Here is a 17,013-nt window from a genome sequence, read left to right on the forward strand (position 1 = left end):
ACAGGCTCAGGTTGCCCCCGAGCACTGGTCCGGATTAGGTTATGATTTTTAACTTCTGGATATTCAGGAGGGGTTACCGGGAGGGGGAAATCTGATTCTTGACCTGAGCTGTTAAAGGGGGGTTGGCGTTGATGTCTCAATGGAGGCTGTGTGCTCCTGAACTCTGCCCTCTTGTCAACATGTCTGTTTGTTTTCCTGCCGTTCCCTGGAATCTCCCCAGCATGATAACTCGACACCCAAGGGGAGCTCCAAGTTTGTGTCTGTTCTGCTGAACAACCAAAGCCTCAATTAAGAGTATGTTGGAGGAGATATAAAAAATACTCAAACTTTAATGAGTTCTCCATGCATGCAAACTGCCTGCTCAACTGTTCACGTCCTGATGTATGTAAATGTAATTAACAAGTGAATTATCATAATTACCCTCCTTGTCTCAAAAGATGCTCAGGGGGAGGAGGAAAGTGGCCATCACAGAGCATTTTCAATGAAGGGTTTAATGTGCTCTCTCAGCTACTGTAATGGCTCGGTAAACATAAATGCCACATAGGCATGGTGTTGCCACTTGCTTCAGGAACAGTGCATTTAATCAAGGAACCCAACAGAACATAGTTGTTGATTTTACTCATTCTTGTACTCTATTGTTCTGCCACTGTTTTGTTATTGAGATCCAACCAGAAGCAGAACTCGTTGCTGTGGATCATTTAGTGTGTATTATGGGAACATTTAGAAATGCTGCTAGTTCAAGAAGGAGAGAGGAGGCATCTCAAGATGCATTGGCCAGTAGCTGCACACCGGTCTTTGTGAATGGCACTTGAAAATAATTGGTTCTTGTTTATTAGGTTTTTTCAGACCTACACCTTTAACTTCTTTACTGTGTAGCTATTAGGATTTATTGCTGCCCATGATATGTCGTTGAATTAAACAACCTATTCTGCAGGGTAATCTAATGGTGCTGAAATAATGTCTCTCTCTCTCTCTCTGAAACTGAGGGGCACTTGAGGCGTAAAGGAAATTAATTGTGCCCATTAAGATTCATCGACCACAGAGTGAAGTTACCTCAAACCCAGTATATTTTTCTCCTTTGTAGGACTCATGTAACACAATGAACGGTCGGTGTCCTTTTCTGTCAGACGCATCAACCTTGGCTGTAGTGCTCATCTTAGAGAGGCGCCGAGGTGCCAACGGGCTTTGGGGTTTATATTAAGGGAGTTTTAGCAAAGTGATCAAAGCAGAACATAATTGACCTCAGCAAGTTGTCGGTATTTCCTTTTTACCTTGTGTATAGTATTTGCAACACTGCGGGTTTACTAATTCTGGCCATGGTTGGCGTGATTAGCTAAGATCATTCCCCATTATTGATCTTTCCGTTTATTGTTCCAAACAGTTCACACACATTTAAAGAAAATGTCTATGCTCTGCTAATGCATTGTGAACACAAAACAGCAATGATCAATACTTTGAGAGCCCACCTCCTCAGAGGTCTCTCTGAAAGAGGTGCATGCCGATAAAAAGCACACCCATGTGCTCGCCGTTACAAAACTTAAAAAGAAATATAGGCAATGTATTCTCTGTGATGTGCAAAGACATTAACTGATTTCAGTCCAATGAATTCAAAAAACCAATCAGAAGAGTCGGTAATTGCCAAGAGCGTTTCAAACTAACAAGGAGAGAAAGGAGAAAATTAATTTGTCTTTGAGGTAGAATTGATCTGAGGCCATAAAGACAAGAGGCATAAAATTAATGGCTTTGTCCGAGAGGCTTAGCCACTTGGAGTAATCTGCTAGGAGTGAGTACAAGTGGGCTCTGCACTGAATTGAAATGTCAAGAAAAAAATGCTACTTCACATCCTGCATGCCAAAGATATCTGTCATCACTAAGTTGATGTTTTAGCCATTTTGTGGCTAAACCCAGCTGTGCACCTCGCTGCACTTAGGGTTTTCTTTTATATCCCAGAGCGACGCTTCCAGGTGAGCGTTCAAGATGGAGGACATTTATAGATGTATCATGCACTAAGCCTGTGTTCCACCCTCTGAAGCGTGATGTTCGGCAACAGAAATAGAGGCAGAAGTAAAGGTGTCAGAGGATTTGGAAGTGCTCTAATTGTTCTGCTTGCTGAATTATGGCAGGAAATTGTTTAAGTGGACATTATAGGCGTGTACGAAAGTCTTTTTGCTCTGAGTGTATTTCTGTCTGCACATTTGTCTTCCTGTCTCCATGTTTGTGTCTTTATTGTGAGCTGCCTCGCCACCTTCCTCTTGCTCAGACTGTCTAGTTGTGACTGCTCTATGTCTGCTGCTCCACAGTATTCAGTTTCAAGCCTCATAAATTACCCCATGCAGACATAGGATATGTCCGGCAAAGTTTTTTTTGTCTACTGATCTTTAAAGAACAAGTGTCAGTAAAGCAGTGAGCCTCGCAAACAGTTTCACAACTACTTGAGTTTTTTCATTTAGCAGGAATAATGATCGAATATTCCTTAGTGCTGGTCTAGAAATTGCTCATGTGTTGTCTTGTGGCCCTTTACTTTCTGTGCCAAGCTGTGGGCTCCTGTCTCGTAGGCTTGAATGAAACTGAACAGCATGTGCCCATATAAACAGCCTAATGTAAAATTCATGTCTGGTGGGATTTATTTCTCTGTCATTAATTACCAGCACTGGCTCTAGGTAAAGAGGCAAAAAGACCAACTGTAGCTCTTACTCAGTTCTTCTCCTCTGAGACAGTCTTGTTATTGAGTGAAGCTGAAAAGTTCAACGTATAAAGACATATGCATATATATATAAAGACCCACATAAAGCATAGGTACAGTGTCTTGGGTATCATTAGTGTCCCAACAAACCTATTACTTTGATTAAATCAAAGGTCTGAGACTGGTGTTTAATTAGCACAAAATCCAAAGTAAAAACGACAAGTGACTTGGGAAGCTGAGCACCGGTGGTGGAGGAAGTATCCAGATCCTTTACTCAATTAAAGGCATCGATAACACAGTGTGCAGATACTCTGTTACAACTAAAAGACCTGCATTCAAACTTAATAAAAGTACAAAACTATTATCAGTGAAATGTATATAAAGTACCACTAAAAGTAAAAGGTCGGAGTGTTTCAATATATAACATATTATTGTTTTATTATCACCTATGCATTAACATATAAGCAGATTTTACCTTCTTCATATGATGACGTATTTTACACTGTAAAGAATCTCTCTAAAATATTTTATGTTATGTTATTTTATAAGTTTTTATTTAGAAGAAATGGTACAATGGACATTATTCAGTGGGAATTGGTTATTGAAAATGATGCTTGTTTTCTCATAATTATAATTAAGCATTAAGGTGTAGCCTCTTCATTAGCTGAACTAGAACTTACGTGGGAATTATTATTAATAAACAATGTAATGTTATATTTCGGTGGGAGGTTAGCAAGGTTAGCGTAGCTACAAGTGGCAGTTTGATTACTTACTATTTTTTGTGCAGCAAAAGGTTTTAGACATTTTTCAAGGATAGTTTATTTTTGTTGTGTTATGTGCTTCTTCACTGTTTTACTTCCGCTACAGTACAAAGTGACCAAAAACTACTGACGTCAGCTGTGCCCTTCGGTTGCACAACCCTCATAACCCACAATAATACAGCAAATTGATGTTTTTGCACTTACGGGTTAAACTGACAAGCTTTACAGGCATATTAGCAGTTTCTCCCTGTTTCCGGTCTTTATGCTAAGCTGAGATAACCATTTTATATTTACAGTACCATACTCTATATATTTATGTTCTCTTCTTGTTCGTGCGTGTAGTCATTTGCTTGTCATTTCATATGGTTTAGAGATGGATCCCTACCAATGTAGGGAGTGATTTTTTTTTTTTTTTTTTTTTTTTAAACGGAGCTCTGCCTATTTCATATTTTCTTTCAACTACATGGGTCTATTTGTTGTCGCTCTGGCGGATTAGTCTAGTAAGTGATTCATCTTCAAAATTTAAACCAATTAAAACTGTTTATATTTGGCTGCAAGCTGTCATTGCACTTCCCTAATAGTAGGTATTAGGTGGCTTATGAGCCATTTATCCTGCTGTTTGTATAGACAGGTAGATAGTTTTTACACTCTTTTAGTGCAGTGGTGTAAAGGATAAGACCAAGGACAAACAGAATATCTAGGCCTGTGATCATCTGATTATGGTTTAATATTTTTTTGTCATCTTCCTCGCAGATACATAAATGACTCTGGGGGGCTATAAAGTGATAAAACTAATTCTGCTTCATCTTCATGCCTTGATTGATGATCTTGCCTAATGGTTTTCCTTCCCTTTAGCTCTGTTTTAATTTACGTGCTCTGTTTAGACACTGGTGACAGTCATTTTTCAAGTGTTCAATCTCAAACTCTTCCATTATTTACAAGAGGTATTATTCAGCATATGGCAACAGTATGCCTTTGGTGTCAGATTGCCCATAAAGAGTGACTTCACTGCCTCTTGAGAGAAATGGTAGCTAATTGGTGCAGCCCTCTCTTGGATGAGTGCTATCAGAGGACACAGGGCTCTTACTGGAGGGGAATTTTCTCTTCGCAATCAAAAGAAAATTGTAGCGCATGTTACAGACACATCAAAATGAGCCCACTGATGCATCAACATCTGACAAGCACATTACTTGATGTAGTATTGAATAGATATGTTTTATATTTGATGTTCTTGATGTTATTCACAATCACAGTCTGATGTGAAACCCAAGACACGCCAACTATAAACACTCGCAAAGATTGAATCTCGTCTTTGATTAAAAAAAATCACTCAGTCGATGTCTGAGTGCCCTTGCTAATTAAAGTGATATGATTTCATGATTCTGTCAGAAAGAGTGAACATGTGAGAGACAATGACCAAGTGTCGCATAGCATGAAATAACTTTGTACTTCTATTATAAACTAGAATAGAATAAGTTGTCTCAATGTTCCTAAGATCTTCTCTCTTTTGGAGAGTGACTGATCAATGGATTAAGGGCTGCAACTCTTGATTGTTATTTATTAATCTAATCAGTTAGTGTATGACATGTGCCATCAGCTTTTCCACTTAAGAACAGCCCAATTCAAACCAGTGAAAAAAGAACAATCTCTTCTCTTAAAGAACTCCTGATTTTGGCAGAAAGTAATGTATATAATAATTGTGTTTTTCTTAGTAAGAGACTAATTAAGTAAATAACTTTGAGAAGGGCTATTAAGGTTTATTTTATTTATTTATTTTTTTAAACATAAATGCCTTAAAGACACTGGCTTCAGCTTTCATTCTGGTTCAAGATTGGACTGTTGGTCAAAATATTACAATTTAAAGACCTTGGATGATTTGTGGTCAACATTTCTTGGACTCATTAATTGTAGCCCTAACAGGGTATGTATTTTTCCTTTTTACCTTCCAGTAGCATCTCTAAATTGACTGAACCACTAATGGCAGAATATGCTATTTTTGATTTAAAATTTTTGCCAAGATGAAGAAAGAAACATTAAAAAACAAATGTCAAAACTGAACAAAATATTTCTCCATACTATATGCTAATTTGTGCTGAAATGTGTCCTGGGCTCTGGAGCTGGATTAATATGGTCTCAGGAGCAGGTTAATCAGGTGATGCAAGCATATTGGTGTTTATATAAGCCCATGGAAAAGCAGAAGTTTGCTCAGGTATGGAGAGGTTTAATATTCTGAAACCCAATTACACTTGCCCTTGTATTGTATTATAAGCATATATTAAATCAACTGAGTCAGCCTATGAATCATATCACTTTTCCTGAGTCAATGAAAAATCTTCACCTACAGTACATAACATATTTGAAACAGTCTTTTATTGTCGCATTGTTATACTATTGTATTTTTTTTAGTTATCTATTTATTTGATCCTCAAATTTACTTCTGATTTACTAAGAAGTAGAGTAAGGCATTTATAATCATCTATGGAATTTTTGTACATTTATTTATTTATTCAATATTTTGTTACATGTACCTTGTTTCCTTTTGAGTAATTCTTAACACCTGCATAGCTGTGGGTGCTAACTGAAGGTTTCCTCATCATCTGTTCATGGTCAGTTGTTACTTTTGCTGCCATGCTATTTAGGCCAACCTGTGAATGTGTGTGACAGACACACAATGACTGAATGAGTGTAAGGTAATTAGCAAGGGCTCCTTGCCAGGGTAAAAGGTCAGTGAGTAAAATGTCACAATTCAGCCACGCTGTTGGGTGATTTGGGGGTTTAGGGTTTATGTGAATAGTGAGCATCACAGGAACACTGTTTTCTCCCTGCTGCGGCCTCCTGACCACATCACCCGATATCAGCTTTGTAATAAAATCAGATATTTCACTGGAATGAAAAAGCAAAGATTCCCCTGACTGGCTGATTAGTGTGAAATGTGAAATGTAGACTTTGTCACCATTCACCCTCAGGAAATGGAGATATGTGTCTGATGATGGAGTGTCAGATAGCATGATATTGCATTTTCCCAGAAGCACCCAGGGAACCTGAAGACAACACTGTAGTGCCTTTCACAACAGCAGACCTCATTGTGGGAAGCTGCTTTTATCTCCAAATACAATCAGGTGGTTGTGGGTAAAAATGTATGATCATTCATGCGGAAGACAAGTAGCCTAGTATATCCATGTAGACATGCACGCACATACACACAAACACTCACAATGTTTTCTTTTTTTTAATTCATATTGGCTATTCATACTGTATGAAATGTATAGATTTCCTATTTCTGCTCTCATTTCCTAGTTATCTCCAGGCTCTCTGCAGCAGATATCCATCTGTACACGTAGTGATTTTAAGCAGGAACACACCTGAGCAATGGAGTAAACACAAGCGCATATGCACACGTACATGTGCGCATTCATCCATAGATTTACTTTGCAGTGTAGGCGTGGATTGAATACAGTGGAATCACATTATTGCTGATGTATAGTTTTTGTTTGGAGCAGTGCAGTTCTCCTTCCGCATGCCAGCTTTATCAAAGTGAGAGAGATGAACTAGGCAAAAAAAAAATGCAGGCAGGCTTTGTCTTCATTGTTGACATTTAATCAGCTCAAGAAATCACTGCCATGTCAAAGGATGCCCCACCACCGCTTCTTATTTATGGGCTTAAGTAAGCTAAAAATAGCAAGAGACAGATAATGTCGCATTGGCAGGTTTGTCTTGATTTTGTTTGGGGAAGCAGCAGAAAAGAGGTGGAGTTGAGAGTGAAAGCAGTATGAAGCTTTTATTTCCAGGAATTATGGGCAGCAGTAATTCTAGCAACAAGTAACAGGCCACGGGACTCAAAGCAGTTGCAGTTTCCCCACAGCTAGAAACGATGGGAGTTCAAGGCAAGGACCTTTATGACTCAAGCTCTAACTGCTTCATTCATCTCCCGTTGTAGTGCCAACCATCGAAGACTTCTCCGTCTCGTCATCCATACCAAAGACCACCGCATTTGTCACCACCACCGCTGTGTCTACTGTGAAGGGGCATGGTGACACCACTGTGGCTGGAGCAGATCCAAGAGAGGGGAGGGATCCGTTTGAGGACAGTCGTGGCTTGGGTACAGCTGAGCCCACTGTCCCAGAGCTGCCACCAACACCCAGACGCTTCTGTGAGGCGACTAGGAGGAGAGCCATCGACTGGCCCCAGACCCACACCGGAACCACTGTGGAGAGGCCCTGCCCCAAAGGGACCAGAGGTAGGCCACCATCTGGTGTGATTGTGCAAATGTATCACACATAGTGATGAAATGTTATAACTTTGTTTATTTATATTTTCAGTTTTCCATAAATTTCCAGATTTTTAAAAACCTTTTGTTAACCCACTATTCTGCCCATTAGCACTATATAGAGCATTCATGGACTGCTAATCATTGGTGGGAGATGTATTCACATTTACTCAAGTAAATGTACCAAAATTCTAAAAATACTCCATTACAAGTAAAAGTATAGAATTATTATTATCAACAAAATAAGGTACCAAAAGTAAAAGTAGTTATGCAGAATGACTCCTGCTACACCATATTGGATCATTACTGCATTAACATGTAAGCAGTACTTATATGTTGCAGTCGATTTAAGGTTAAGTTACTTCGAGCATTTTTATTGGGTAATTTAATACTACATATTTTATAAATTGATCATTTGTTTTGTGTCAGGTTAAGATAATTTGAAAAGTAACACAAAATGGAAATATGCAAGTAAAGCACATGTACTTTTTGCAACATGGAATATGTATTGTAGACAGTTATTGTGGTCATTTAAAAAAAAAAAAAACAGTGCTGTGTCATAAAAATAGTACAGTTATAATTAACAGCAGCATATACAACTAAAATCCTCAAAAAATGGTTTCTCTAGGGGGTTAAATATTAAAGTAATTTTTGTTTTTTGGAAATACACTCATTCTTCACAAAATTTTACATTACAAAGCTTCCTTTGCATGGCCCACAAGTAGTGGGCAAAGAAAACACAAAAGCACAAATTACAATATGATACCATCCAATCAAACCGCACCACTAACTACAGCCTCAAAAATTGTCATAGAGCTGAATAAACATTTTTCTGATAGAAAACAATAACTCGGCATTTCAGGCTTCCCAAAAGTACTGTTATGTTGCAAGGATAGTATTGAATTTTGTAAGTGTTTCTGCTCTTTTCTATCTTGTCCTGGTCTAGCTATTTTAACCGTCTTGAATAGTCTTGACTATCCTCTGTAGCATAGTGTTTTTTTTTCTTTTTCCATTAACAATCAAGTTTACCAAACAAAGTCTCAAAATCACACCTTCAGCATACAAATGATCAGAAGTTTCAAAGATCATGGAACTAGCTGCAGATTTATTTGTGCTTATTTAGGTGTCAATGTGCCGCTTCCATCTTTGCTTTTATGTACTGAGTCTGTGACATTTCAGCTACGGGGCATGTCAAATTTAAAAACAGAATAGAGCATGATTATAGCCTTTCACGAAAATAGGTAATAAGACTTTTTTGTACCTGTTTGCGTGTAATTTTGAAACCTAATTTTTTGTGCAATGAGTCTACCTATTTCTCCCCAACAGAGCAGGAGAGAAACTGATGAACATGATGAACAGTATTTAGGAAGCTATAAAATAGAGGACTCTACCAAAATTCAGTGCAGTTACGCCTCGCAGTTTAAAAAAAAAAAAAAAAAAAAAAAAAAAAAAAATCCCTTCTGGAAGCATAGGAAGTCAACAGTAAGGGAAACATTGTGTTGATGGTCGTTATATCTGTTGAGTTGACAATGATACTCACACAGGAATCTCTCGCAAGTTACCTTAACACCCCATCACAGAGACTGACAGAACTGTCACAATAAAAAAGCAGGTCTACTGGAAGATGAAAGCAAGGAAGAGACAATGTTTTGATTGCCAGGGTGAAAAAGGAACGTTTCGTATTATGTATCAATCCAAACATATTACATATGTATAAATTACTCATTAGGAGTATTGTTGTATTTTATTTAGACATGATTGGTATGGGGGAATATAAGATGTTTACAATTCTGAAATGTTTACTAGCAAGAACAAATCCAAGTCTATTGTTTTGTTTCTGTCAGCTATGTGGAAAGCTGATAGTCTTTTAGTATCCCTCCTACATTTTTCTGTTTGTATAGAATGTACAAAGCTTCCAGGCTTTCAAATTGTTTGGAAATGGTTGTTCCTGCTGAACAGAGAGTCTGTATGAATGAAGGATCAGCAGGAGAAACTTTATCTGAGCATGGCTTTGGCTTCCCTCCAACTGTTGTGTTTATTCTGTGGTACTTGCAGGCATCGCCTCCTTCCTCTGCACTGTGGCAGGGACCTGGTGCTCCAAAGGGCCAGACCTCAGCAACTGCACTTCCCACTGGGTAACTCAAGTGGCACAGAAGGTAAATCTGGAATGTGTCAATTACACAGAATATGGCAGCAAACAAGCATGTTATACGGCTAAAATACAGCATGGACTCACAACTTTTGACCTGTTTGCTTGCTTGGTGTATTTTTATTATTTCACCAGAGAACTGGCCAGTGGTTCATATCCTGAAAATAGTTTTTCAAGCATAGCAATTCAGTGTGGTAGCAGGAAGAAACGAGCTATCTAAAACGTCAGGAATAAATGCCAAGAACTGTAGTCAGTTACTGAGATTCAAAGAGCCAGTGCTTCTTTTCTTCTGTGACTTTTTGCGCTTTGATGTTCAACAGTCATGCAGGTAGAAATCTAATGTAGATGCACAGATAAGAGACTCGGTAGCCTGTGCAGACCATAATGTTACGCAAACACACAACATATCGCATTCTAAGGAAAAGATGCTTTTTTCTCTTTTACTGGATAAACCCCCACTGAATGCAGCAGGTTCATGCAAGGTTTCTGGCTCTTCAAAAGGCCTTAAGAGAAATGTAGAAAAGACTAACAAGAGCCCACTTCCATACAACACCACTCATTTTAAACAAGTTTAAACAACAACATTCTGTGTGAGAAAAGTGGTGCATTTTACTACTTAAAAGTCAGTACGAACATCATATCTGCCTGATGTTTGAGTGATTTTTCCAAAAGGCAATGTGAAGTTAACACTTCTGTAGTTCTTTTAGTAAATATTGTATCAGTAAGAAATTTCTGATATCTCTGACTCTCAAATACACCATGGAGGCCGAATGGTATGAACATTTACTTCCCACTCATAATTATGGTCTGTATGATACGCCATTTAGTTGACAGTGGCATTGTGATTGATGTCTGCGCATGTACTGCTTCATTTCCTCTAACTAATAAATGGAAAAGAGCATGAATTTCTTTACTAACTGCAAAAGCATCATACCATGAAGACTGGTATATGGTATATACTGTCTATACTGTATAAAATTAGTATGTGGAATGAAATTGGGTCATAGCTCAGTCAAAGCAGGTTGGGGGAGGGCTGATACTCCCAAAAAATTAGAGCATTTTATCACAAAATAAATGCTGGATTTCACTGCTCACAGATGACAGCACAAACACTGACAGCCTATCATTATTGCCGAACACTGCTGTTTTTTCCTTTCCTTTTCTTAAGCCTCTGTATCACAGTTTTCTATTATGTTTCCTGCTAAACATGGAATCCGTGTGCCTACATTAATTCTGCACACAATTACTTTTTCCTCCTGAACAAGCTGTGTTGCAGTGGATTATGTGTGAAGCGTATGTGGGATACATTATTTCAGCTTCACATTGCAGAACCATCATCTCAGGCCCGCTTCACTGATGCATCACTGACACCCCCTGTCTTCCTTGTTGCTGTTTTTAGATCCGAAGTGGCGAAAATGCTGCTAATTTAGCCAATGAGCTGGCACGCCACACACAGGGCCCAGTGTTTGCCGGAGACGTCAGCTCCTCGGTGCGCCTGATGGAGCAGCTCGTGGACATTCTGGATGCTCAGCTGCAGGAGCTCAGGCCCAGCGAGAAGGACTCAGCTGGACGCAGCTTCAACAAGGTACTGTGAAATTCCTGTCTGGCCTGTTGTAACCTCTTATTAAACTTTGTCCCCCTTTCGGCCCAGCTCTGTGTCCGCATGACTCAGGACGTTCATTAGCAGGACACCTACTGATACATACAAACCTGTACTCACTCATATGCACAAACACACACACACACATTTTTGGACACACGCAGTCTCAGGTGAGGGGGCTAGGGAGGCAGGTCTAGCCCTGAGGGGAAGCTCATTCCTCTACAGCTCCCTGGTAATTACCGGCTTTGGAAACGCAGGCTCACCTGGCAGTTCCACCTTAAAGGAGCTAATGGCCATGAGCCCCCCACCAACACAAAGAACAACTCTTCATTGCTGACAAGTGTGGAACTGCTCTCTCCTGGAGCTCCTGCAAGCGCTCGGAGAGAAAAGAGTAGGCCCAAAATGTACCCTACATCTCTCAGCTGCTGGCAGTCCCATGGAGAGATGAGTGACAGTTTGAAAAATTACGTTGTTATTCAGACTTTCTAGACGACAGTTTCTCTGTAAACAAGGTGATTTGCACTAGAATGACGCCTGTCGTTGGCGTCCTTATGTATGTTTATGTTCTTATCTGCAAATGCTATTATGCATTTGCAGACAAGAGCTAACAGCTGTCTCCGTGGAGCGCCGATACTGTTGCAGTGATTTGAACATCACAACACCAACAACAACAACACCACCATGTGATTGGCTGATGACAGAAACATTGACTGAAGAAAAGGACCATACCAGTGGTTTTGCATGTTTTATCCTCTTTACTAAAAATCACATACAGTTAACATCACAGCTAACTACTGTGCAAACCGTGCTGCTGCATTTTAGAGTGTTTGATTAATCGTCTCTACTGGTCCAGGAAACCAGTGGTTTCCATTCATCTCTGTACAATATGAAAATCTATTAGGAGTCTCTTGTGATAGACGTGAGCAGTCTTTCACAGTGAACATCAAGTCTGCATTAATCTTTGTCAGTTACATTACTGCCGCTTGGTAATGCAGTCTAATTGCATTTTGACTCTATAAGCCTGCACTGCTCTTCTCTGCGACAGTGATGCAAATTTGACAAAAATGAATGCTCGCCATTGGTGTTTGCATACACACTCAGTGAAATAAGCATGTGCAGGAAATCAGACAATGCCTTTACATACACTCTAATGATATGGTTACTGTGAAATCCACTTATACCATACATGCAGCAGGACAGCACTCCTGAGTTCTCCACTAACCCCCAACCCTTATTTTGGAACCATGATTCGCTTATTGTAACAGACAGGCAGAGCGTTTTTCCTTCATGCATAAATGTGTCCAACTTTTAGAAATAGTCAACTGTAAGGTGTATTCCATGGTGTGGTTACAGGTGCAACAGAGTGCTGGGTCAGAGGTGAACCAGTTTACCCATCTGTAGTTTCTGTCATGCAAGAAGCTGCTTAGAATAGCATGTATACTAAGACCTGGTTATGGAAACTGGCTTTCTCTTTTACATGACACTTATTAGGGTACTTAAATTAGGGTACTGCAGAAATCTGACTGTAACTTTATGTATGTAAACGCAATGTTGGCTTAGACTAGTTTAACAAAACAAGTTCAGTGAGTCTGCTGATTGATTTTAATACTATATGGAAATAAATGAAAGTCAATGGATGTAAGAAAAAAATCTAAAACAGCATTCATTTGAAAATCAACAGGAACAAAAAGTGCAATGTACATGATTTGAGCTAAAAACACTTGTATGGTCCTTTACATTTCATGCAGCCATTTCCCACAAATCAATAAGTAAATTAGGTGTCCGTGAGAGCAATACTGACTCAGTTGAAGAAATATTTTAGGTTTCCTGTATGTGTTTTCTTGAGCATTTTATGATGAGGAGGTTGTAATTTAGAAACAAAGAACATTTTATCAGTTTTTTTTTTTTTTTGTTATGCAGCAAGAGAGCTGTGGTATGTGATTTTCTCTGGTTTGACTCAATTAGGAGGAGAAGGCTACTTATTTAATACCAAGAGACCAACAAGGGGGTTTAAATAAGAGCCAGTGCTATATTAATCTCCATGCCATGAAATACAAATGACCTCATCCCACATTGTTTATCTTCTGAACATATTTTAAGGCATCACTAATGGGGAGCATCAGAATCTAGTCAGAATTTTTTCCTCCACACTGCTGTGCATTTCTCATCTCTTCCCCTCCCTATTATGTGAACCATATTCATATTTAGAATTCAAGCACCGTTCCCCCGAAAAGCATTTAGAGCTGTCGCAACATTTTAAGGTTGTAGTTCATAGACCTGTGTCTTTTCTTCCTTTCATTAATTCTGTAATGTATGGTAAGTGGTCTGATTTACTGCTTCGTGTTTTCTTACCACCTCTTTCTTCATTCTGTCTCTTGTGCTCGATCCTCTTGTTGTGTGGAAAAGCTTCAAAAAAGAGAGAAGACATGCAGGGCATACATGAAGGTATAACTACCAGGCTTTCCATGTTGCTTTCTCACCTCGATCCCTAACGTATAACCAGCAGCATGCAGCCCTGTCAGTCCCAATGTCCTTGATTGTCTTGTTACAGTATGTGCCTGGTGAGCCTGCTTGTACAAGATATGGCTGCTTCCTCATCTGACTGGGCTGTCTGTTCTCCTGTCATTCTGTCCATCTGAGGATGCCACCGTCAATATCTCTCCGTCTTTGTCCTACTTTCCCTCCTCTGTGTGCTATCACTTGTACATCTTTCTTTCATTTTTCTCTCTCCTCCTTTTCTTCCTCCCCCACTCTTTCTCTCTCTCTTGTCAGCTCTTTATGCGTTGTGTGAATAATTGCCTTCCCACGGTCGTAATTGCACCTCCCTGTCAACCAGAAGTGTGATCAAAGTGGCAGTGTGCTCAATTTTCACTTGCTTACATTGTACAATTTCTGGTTTCCCTTGTCCCCTTAGTGAAAAAAAAATCTCATTGCAGTTGTGTTTTATCTCTGGGATTAATTTCTGAGGTCATTAATATGTTTGTGGTCCATTCTGATTTTTCAGTCTCTCCCGCAGACACTTTGCTTTTCCTCTGCTGTAGCAGAGTTTATTTCCTTGGGTAGGTTCTGCTGAAAGACAAGGGCATGCTATAAACACTCTAGAGGTGATGCCTTGCATGGCATAAAACAAATGATCAGATTTTGTATTTCTCAGTGGCTCATGTGGACTCTGTAAGTTTGGGTTGTTTTTCTCGAGGCCTCATTTTACTGTGAGAAAAGCGATGTATTTTCCTCAGCTGATTTACAAATGTGTTTTTAGCTATGCTAGTGGAATGGCAATATGAAGCAATGTCAGTTGGTTGGCTGTTTGGCTTATCACTCAGACTGAGACTGAAATAACTTAACAATTATTGGATGGATTGCCTTGAAATTTGGTGCAGACATTCATGGTTCCCAGAGGATGATTCCTAATGACTTTGTTGATCCTCTGAGCTTTCCTCCAGCCCAACGGTTTTCAAACTCTGATCCCACACCCCACCTTCCCTCAGACTTCCACCACTAAAAGTATGCCGAATTAACTATTAGCAGTTCCTGATGCAGTATACCCCTGAATGCACAGCCAACTGTCACTGGATTAATTTGACACTGAAGAAGACATAAAAACATGATGATTCTCAGGCAAGTTCTATTATAAAAGGTGTATCTTTTTCTATGATTTCCAAGCAGATGTTGATCTGTCCTATCCTTAGAAAGAGTAAGTGAATCTAAAAATATTTGTATCATGTTTCTGTGTGAAGAATTGCCTGAGGTATACCTCAGAGGAGAAGTAGGAATCTTGACGCAAACTGCAGCAATCAGGCTTTAAAAGTCTTAAAATACCATAACTGCCTCTATTAGCTGTGTGTCAAACCCTCTGCTGCAGTTCTAGATAATAACCAAGTTGGCAAGCAGACAAATCAACAACAAATCAACAAGTATTGGATGAGTTTTAATTTGTCCAATACTTCGGTTCATGACTAAATACCTGCAAAACAAATGACATTCTCATCAGCCTTTCATGCTGCTTTGTGTTTGGTGTTAATTTGCGAATGTTAGTATCCTAACATGCTAAATTTAGAATGATAAGCGTGCGGAACATGAGCATGTTAGCGTTTGTGGCATGTTAGCACGCTGACATTAGCTCAAAGCACCGTTTGGCCTGTAGTAAGTACAGTCTCAAAGAGCTGCTAGCTTGTTTTTGTGTCACCGTTCATCGTCCACTGTTACTGAGAGCAGTTTGAGTGTTTGCTGGCCCTTTTCGCCAAGCTTTCACTTCACTATATGTTTCTATATTTATAGCGAGCCACAGGGGCTAGCACTCCAGTGATTTGTAAAGTGACCTCCACCCAGGCGAAAATTAAAGAGGATTCAATGAGAACACAGATTCTTTCTGTGTTAGACAAATTAGAGACAGCCAGCCCCCCCCCCCCCTTTTTTTTTGGGGGGGGGGGGGGGGATTTCATGGTTCCTTTGAGGATGGCTCACCAGGGGGGGAAGACCATTTAGTGTCTGTCTGGTTGTAATGGCTCCGACCCTGTAATCGTCACCACTCTCTCTCCTGCACACACACACACACTCTTAACTCCCATCATAGTCACAGCTCGCAAGCTTCCAGTTGCCTGCAAGGTCAGGGCTACAGAGATTGATTTCTGTGCTCAGGTCTGAGATATAAAGACACACTGAGAGCCCTCTGTCTGGATACAGTCATCGTTGCTGTGGTCAACGTGAGCTTAAACGTTGCGGTTAATCACATATTGGTGCAGACTTTGGTTGATCCCCCTTTCTTGTTATTCCAGGCAAACGGATAATCCTGTCTGTGGTCAATTAGTGTTTTGGATAATCATAGCTGTGACTAATTGGTACAGTGAGCATAGGCTTGTTGTGGTTAATTACCGTTATTGTGGTGGGGCTTGCTGTGGTTAATGACACCTATGGTTAAATTGTCACTCTGATTTATCACACCAAGGGCTGCTCTGGATCCAGAATCTTTGTACAACTGTCTGCCTTTGGTGGGATTTTAGAAAGTTAGTTGTGGCTTGATTGTGCCAGGCAGGAGTCATGAACTCACCCTGCCAGGGTCAAGGGAAACTCTTGTTTTATCAACATATGATACTTGCGTGGGTTTTGTGGAATGTTTTGCTTACTTACAGCTTATCTGAAAGCAGGAAATGAAAGGATTGCCATTGAAAACAATCAGACCCCCCCCCCTCTCGACTTAGACTGCTGCTCTGGACATGGATTTCATGATAATGCCCCCCTTTTCTCCAGGAGAATAGTATTCAAGTCCATTATGGGCAGATCCTGTCATGGAAATAAGACCATTGTTCATGGAGATAATTGCTATTTCGGAAAAATTGCTGCTTAAAACCAGGAATTGAGAATACATCATTGTAGACAGCTATATTCAGTGAAGGAAAAGAAACATTTGGTTTGCATTTCTTTTCCCCCTCAAGCATTTCTACATTATTATTCGAAAAAGAAATTGGTCTAAAAGAGACTTCCTCAGATTAGACCTATTTTCCGTAAACAGAATATTAAACAATACATACTGCATTTTTCATCATCATTATTATT

At 39.6% G+C, this 17,013-nt stretch overlaps 1 protein-coding gene across 15 annotated transcripts in view; it reads left to right on the forward strand.

Moving 5' to 3' along the window:
• Positions 1-17,013, forward strand: part of LOC130178966 (adhesion G protein-coupled receptor L2-like) — a 129,326-nt gene that overhangs the window by 90,506 nt on the left and 21,807 nt on the right. For 11 of the 15 annotated variants that reach the window (XM_056391624.1, XM_056391622.1, XM_056391623.1 and 8 more), the window contains 4 exons: positions 7,382-7,681; positions 9,767-9,867; positions 11,260-11,445; positions 13,867-13,905. In XM_056391624.1, the coding sequence (XP_056247599.1) occupies positions 7,382-7,681; positions 9,767-9,867; positions 11,260-11,445; positions 13,867-13,905 (626 nt within the window). The remainder of the gene's footprint in view (positions 1-7,381; positions 7,682-9,766; positions 9,868-11,259; positions 11,446-13,866; positions 13,906-17,013) is intronic. The other 4 variants (XM_056391631.1, XM_056391637.1, XM_056391626.1 and 1 more) reach the window with 1 other exon arrangement.

Source organism: Seriola aureovittata, chromosome 12 (assembly GCF_021018895.1).
Source record: "Seriola aureovittata isolate HTS-2021-v1 ecotype China chromosome 12, ASM2101889v1, whole genome shotgun sequence".
NCBI lineage: Eukaryota > Metazoa > Chordata > Actinopteri > Carangiformes > Carangidae > Seriola > Seriola aureovittata.